General features: G+C 41.2%; 1 protein-coding gene across 1 annotated transcript; it reads right to left on the minus strand.

The window, feature by feature from the left end:
- Positions 1-2,484: 2,484 nt before the first annotated feature.
- Positions 2,485-5,911, minus strand: LOC121838843 (heat shock 70 kDa protein). The gene is made up of 2 exons (XM_042307454.1): positions 5,761-5,911; positions 2,485-4,603 (listed from the first exon to the last, which is right to left on the minus strand). Exon 2 carries the CDS (start codon positions 4,578-4,580, stop codon positions 2,646-2,648), a length of 1,935 nt encoding a protein of 644 aa, XP_042163388.1. The 5' UTR covers positions 4,581-4,603; positions 5,761-5,911; the 3' UTR covers positions 2,485-2,645.
- Between the last annotated feature and the right edge of the window lie 679 nt (positions 5,912-6,590).

Below are 6,590 nucleotides of genomic sequence, written 5' to 3' on the forward strand. Positions count from 1 at the left end.
TACTAGATGAGGACACACTTCACACTATATACACAGCAGTGCCGGTTGGTGCCGTTCAAGATTATGGAGGATTTCCTTTTATTACCATGGCCTTATTTCGATTACAGCATATTGGATGACTGTCATTCATATTCCTATTCACCCAGCTCAATGTCACATCAATAGGTTTAGGCTACTCCATGATACTCAAATTTTCCCTAAACCAATCAAGAGATTGCTACAACCTATAGCCTAGAAATGAAAGTTTATACCGTAGGTGCACAGTTCGAGAGACAAATTGGAGTGATCAAGGTGACAGGCAGAGACACATTCAATCCCATCTTGCACACTCTTGCCTGCATCTAGCTGATCTGGGGTGCAATCTTTAGTCCAAATAGTTGCAAAACATTACAAAAGTTTATATTGGACAAATTCAGGTAGGTCCCGCCCCATTCCGTTCTGTTTAAGAAACATTTTGCAACAGAATAGGCAGAATGAATACACCCCTGATCACACACACACAGTTAAATTTCATAGCAGCCAAATAGAGCATTATCACTTTACTTGTTGTAAATTTCATTCTCGCATCTACAAGCTTTCCTCCTCTCAGCTTTTCCCTTCACTGAATACACCCCTGATCACACACACACAGTTAAATTTCATAGCAGCCAAATAGAGCATTATCACTTTACTTGTTGTAAAATTCATTCTCGCATCTACAAGCTTTCCTCCTCTCAGCTTTTCCCTTCACTTGTGGACTTCAGTACACAACACAACATCTATCTGTGACTAGGCACAAAAACCTCTCCTTACCAAACCGTCACACCATAACCACTAACCGCTACACAACCTACATCGTCACCATATCAAGGTTATAGTAAAACAAAAACAAATAGAACCAACAAATTAGTAAACCCACAATCCAATCCCAAGTGTACAATCACGCATTACAGTGTACAGCAAGTAGTTTAGCAGTTAAAGCTTACATTGACTAGGAAGAGTTGCAGTGTTGGATAGCCTTAGCCAGCTAGCTAACATAAATAGCATTCCTCTCTGTTTGAGTCAGGTTCTTTGGGTAGAATAAATTAGCTGCAATAGCTACGTGAAAGGTAGACTAAGAAGAAGAAAAAATCTAATGAAGTATAGCTAGCTCTCTCTCTCTATGCTGCTTCAACTATTGCCTTTCTCTCTTTGAGTCAACTACTCACTGCAGTGCTAGCTAGCTGTAGCTTATGCTTTCAGTACTAAATTAATTATCAGATCCTTTGGATGGAAAACTTGTTAGTTCATACTGCAAGAGCTCTGATAGGTTGGAGGATGTCCTCCAGGTGTAGTCATAATTATTGTGTAAGTCTATGGAATGTGGTGAGAACCACGAGGCTCCTAGGTTTTGAATTATTGAAGTCAATGTACCCAACGAATTCGCCAGACAATGGCTATTTCTTTTACAAAACAACGTGCAACTGCGACTCAAACTGGCCATTGTTTTATTAGAAAGAATATGGCCCTTTATAATGTCCACTTATGTTCATATGCTGTATATAGCATCTTAAAGTTTTAAAGCAAAATAGATCAATCATTTGTCCAGCCTTTGCCGCTACGCTTGCAGATGTCCATAATATGCTGCGACCCTAATCAAACAGTATTTATCACCAAATAACAACAACTTAGCGATAGGTTGTTGTAACATTTGAATTTAAAACATGTTTTTCATTGAATGAAATAATAATTGTATGGGTGAAACACCTTATAGTTTCATTGTATTGGCATTCCCAGCCTTATTTACAGTCGTCCGTTTTGTTCAAAATATGAAGTCATTGAAACTGAAACACTGCATCCCGTATGGGTGGAGGCAGCAAACAATGTACTAGGCCAGCCATAATTTACAACCTGATAGAAATATGTTTTGGACTACCAAGAAATGTATTGGTGAATTATATTAATCATGCATTGAACTGCATCCATCTATTCTGCCAACAATACCTTACTGTACAACATGGAATTTTGAGTCAAATAGGACCAATTTTTTTTAAAACCTCTTATAAAGTTGGTTTTGAAGCATAAACTGGGAATTTGATATGTTTTACTGATATTATGATTGTCTGTTTGTTTCATATCTGCAAAGTAGTTGAAATGCTGTCAGTTCCACTTTAAATACTCCAAAATCTGTCAAATATGCAGTATTTGGTTCTTTGAGCTTGACACTAATAAGCACAAAGTAAGGAAAAATGTGACCTGTAAAACTTTTTTTTATATGTGCCAGAAATGTATTTGTGCCTCTTTTTCCAAGAAGGACCATAGTGATTGTATCAGATGTTATCGCAGAATAAAGAGTTGATAAGCTAAACATTGTGGCCATTAGGGTGTCTTCACTTGTTCTCTCTGGTGGTTTAGCCGTCTATCAAAGTTTTGTTTACAATATTTCATGGTATTGTGTAAAAAATGTGAATAATCAATGTGTTATGATGAGAAGGAATTCAAGAAAACAGCCAACAGACCGAGAAACATATTTAAATACATTTTATTTGCAATGTCCAGCAATGCAATATGGTATGAATCAACAGATGTACAGTGTGTTTTTACAAGTACAAAGTATTTCCTGAATAGTAAATTGTATGCAGTGATACTAATGCATTTTGAAAAGTCCTTTATAAAATTCCCTCACTTTAGTCAATCTCTTCAATGGTTGGGCCTTGGGAGCTGTCACCAGAGCTGGTCCGTGCCTGATCTCCACAGCAACCTGTGGGCATCCCTCCCTGCTGGTACAGCTTGGTAATAATAGGCTGGCATACTTTCTCCAGCTCCTTTAGCTGATGCTCATACTCCTCTTTGTCGCCCAGCTGGTTGTTCTCCAACCAGGAAATGGTCTGGTCGCACCTGTCCACCACTTTCTTTTTGTCCTCCTGGCTGATCTTGCCTTTCATGTTGTCGTCCTCCACGCTGCTCTTCATATTGAAGGCGTACGACTCCAGGGAGTTCTTGGCAGCTATCTTCTCCCTCTGTGCGTCATCCTCAGCTTTGTATTTGTCAGCGTCCTGCACCATCCTCTCAATATCCTCTTTGCTGAGCCGGCCCTTGTCGTTGGTGATGGTGATCTTGTTCTCTTTGCCCGTGCTCTTGTCCACCGCTGATACGTTCAGAATGCCGTTGGCGTCGATGTCAAAGGTCACCTCGACCTGAGGGACTCCTCGTGGGGCAGGGGGGATCCCAGAGAGCTCAAACTTCCCCAGGAGGTTGTTGTCCTTGGTCATGGCTCTCTCTCCCTCGTAGACCTGGATCATGACCCCGGGCTGGTTGTCGGAGTAAGTGGTGAAGGTCTGGGTCTGTTTGGATGGGATGGTGGTGTTGCGTTTGATCAGGGCGGTCATGACCCCTCCGGCGGTTTCGATGCCCAGGGACAGGGGAGCCACATCCAGCAGCAGCAGGTCCTGGACGTTCTCAGACTTGTCGCCAGACAAGATGGCCGCCTGGATGGCAGCGCCGTAGGCCACCGCCTCGTCTGGGTTGATGCTCTTGTTTAGCTCTCGGCCGTTGAAAAAGTCCTGCAGGAGCTTCTGGACCTTGGGGATCCGGGTGGAGCCTCCGACTAGGACGACGTCGTGAATTTGGGCCTTGTCCATCTTGGCATCCCTGAGGGCTTTCTCCACAGGCTCCAGGGTTCCCCTGAAGAGGTCGGAACACATCTCCTCAAAACGAGCCCTGGTGATGGAGGTGTAGAAGTCAATGCCCTCAAAAAGAGAGTCAATCTCAATGCTGGCCTGGGAGCTGGAAGACAGTGTTCTCTTGGCCCTCTCGCAGGCTGTCCTCAGCCTCCTCAGAGCCCGCTTGTTCTGGCTGATGTCCTTCTTGTGTTTCCTCTTGAACTCCTCCACAAAGTGACTGACCAGGCGGTTGTCAAAGTCCTCCCCGCCCAGGTGAGTGTCTCCAGCTGTGGCCTTCACCTCAAAGATCCCATCCTCGATGGTCAGGATGGAGACGTCAAAGGTGCCCCCACCCAGGTCAAAAATCAGGACGTTGCGTTCCCTGGACATGCCTTTGTCCATGCCGTAGGCGATGGCTGCCGCCGTGGGCTCGTTGATGATCCTCAGCACATTCAGCCCAGCGATCACTCCAGCGTCCTTAGTGGCCTGTCTCTGTGAATCGTTGAAGTAGGCAGGGACTGTGATGACTGCATTGGACACCTTCTGGCCCAGGTAAGCCTCAGCGATCTCCCTCATCTTCACCAGGACCATGGAGGAGATCTCCTCTGGGTTGAAGGATTTGTTCTCACCTTTGTAATCGACCTGAACTTTAGGCTTTCCTCCGTCGCTGACCACCTTGAAGGGCCAGTGCTTCATGTCGGCTTGCACGACCTGATCGTTGAACTTTCGGCCAATCAGGCGTTTGGCGTCGAAAACGGTGTTGTTGGGGTTCATGGCCACCTGGTTCTTTGCTGCGTCTCCGATAAGTCTCTCAGTGTCTGTGAAGGCCACATAGCTGGGTGTGGTCCTGTTGCCCTGGTCGTTGGCGATGATCTCCACTTTACCATGCTGGAACACCCCCACACAGGAGTAGGTGGTGCCCAGGTCAATGCCGATAGACGGGCCTTTAGCTGATGACATCTTGGTGGTTTGGAGTTAGTTGCCTACAAATGAATGAAATAATATTTTAGAAAATGATATTATTCTATGAAAATCTAGGTGCAAGTAATGACAATCTCCACCAACAGAGATGTTAGCCTAAATATACTTGAATAACAACCAGACCTGGGTTCAAATACATGCGTATTTAAGTATTTCTAATTCTTATTTTCTGTGTATTTGAGTATTTTGGGGAGGCAGCGTAGCCTAGTGGTTAGAGCATTGGACTATTAACCAGAAGGTTGCAAGTTCATATCAAGGTACAAATCTGTCGTTCTGCCCCTGAACAAGGCAGTTAACCCTCTGTTCCTAGACTGTCATTGAAAATAAGAATGAGTTCTTAACTGACTTGCCTAGTTAAATAAATGTTTTTTTAAAAATCAAATATTGTGGCGACTTCTAATTAAAGTATTTTCAAATCATTTTATTTCAATACTATTTTAATCTATTTTCAAATACTGGTCTCCAAATACATTTCAAATACACCTAGGAACAAACAATCCTTGGTTCAAATGCAAGGAATATTTAAATATTTAAATTTTAAAATACACTTATTTGAGTATTTTCAAATACATGATAATACTTTCCAAATGTATTTCCAAACACATTCCAATATTCAACTACTTATATTTCAAAATGTACTGGTATTTTAAAGTCCTTGAAAAACAATAATAAGCATTTGAACCCCGGTCTGAAAACAACACTGTTGTCAATGTTTGTGTTATATATTAGTGTTATATACATATATACATATATATATATAAATATATATATTAGTGTTAGACACAATCATTTCTGCTAATCTATTACAGAGAAACTCTTTTCACAACAGGCCTCCATTTTTTCTATGAACACTCCTGAATAATATTGTGTTATCTTCACAGAATTAGAGCAGACTTTCTTAAAATGAACAAATAACTAATTATAATAATAATATGCTACAAAAGAAAATGTAGGCATAGTCTGTCCAATGAATGTTATTATAATATTATATCATTATAATATTATTTCTTTATTAGTTAACCAAATATTCTGGCATAATGTTATAGCTAAATCAGCTGTGTCCACACAACCAACATAGCATCATTGTTTATTCTATCAAGTTTATAACTGTCACAGCCATTATGAAAATAGGGTCCTGAATTAATTCCCCTTTACTTACAGTTTATGAATGTAGAAGTCTGTTGAACGTATCTCTTCTCTTTTCTTGCTTTCTTTTCCCTTTAGTATTCTCGTTGAGTCGATGTTTGAATCTGAATGTACTGGTACTGAATGTACCAGAATATATACCATCCCCATTGCCTAAAAAATAGCACTCATGATTTCTAGCCATTTCTTGAACTCTCCGACTACATTGCTCAAGAGAGCGCAGCATTCCTGTGCAATGACGCAGGCTGCGAGGCGTATGCAAATGAACGTTCTCGTTATTCCAGAGCGTTCGAGAGGCGCGGAGACCTGTCCAGAACGCACACACACAGCACACTAATAGTGAAAACATTATTTGTATTGATTAAAATTATCAAAAACCGTTAATGATTCAAATTTCAACACAAATGAAACAGCATCCGGTTCAACCTTATTCAGTCGACATTTCAGTCTATCGGCCACACTGCAGTTCCTCAACAGTTCACGAGATGTCAGTCTATACATTTTTTTCTCACTAATGAATAATAGACATGTATTGTAAGAGAATTGAGTGCCTACTGCACAAGTGGTATGTGCAACTCACCACAAGTTAATGTGCCTCCAGGGAAGATCCTTTTTGTTGTATTTAAGCCAGACTATTTAAGATATCCAGTATTAATTGTTAAATGAAAGACAAATGATGAACACACTGGCTAATCCTTCTCTATTCTATTCTAGTCAATGTTATTCTGTTCTAAACCATTCTAGTCTACCCGATTCCGTACTGATGGCCTATCAGTTCACATTTGCTTACCAAAAACAAGATATCTCCATGATATCCCCATCACGAGGATATCTTGTTAATGC

This window comes from Oncorhynchus tshawytscha, linkage group LG27 (genome assembly GCF_018296145.1).
Source record: "Oncorhynchus tshawytscha isolate Ot180627B linkage group LG27, Otsh_v2.0, whole genome shotgun sequence".
In the NCBI taxonomy this organism is placed as follows: Eukaryota; Metazoa; Chordata; class Actinopteri; order Salmoniformes; family Salmonidae; genus Oncorhynchus; species Oncorhynchus tshawytscha.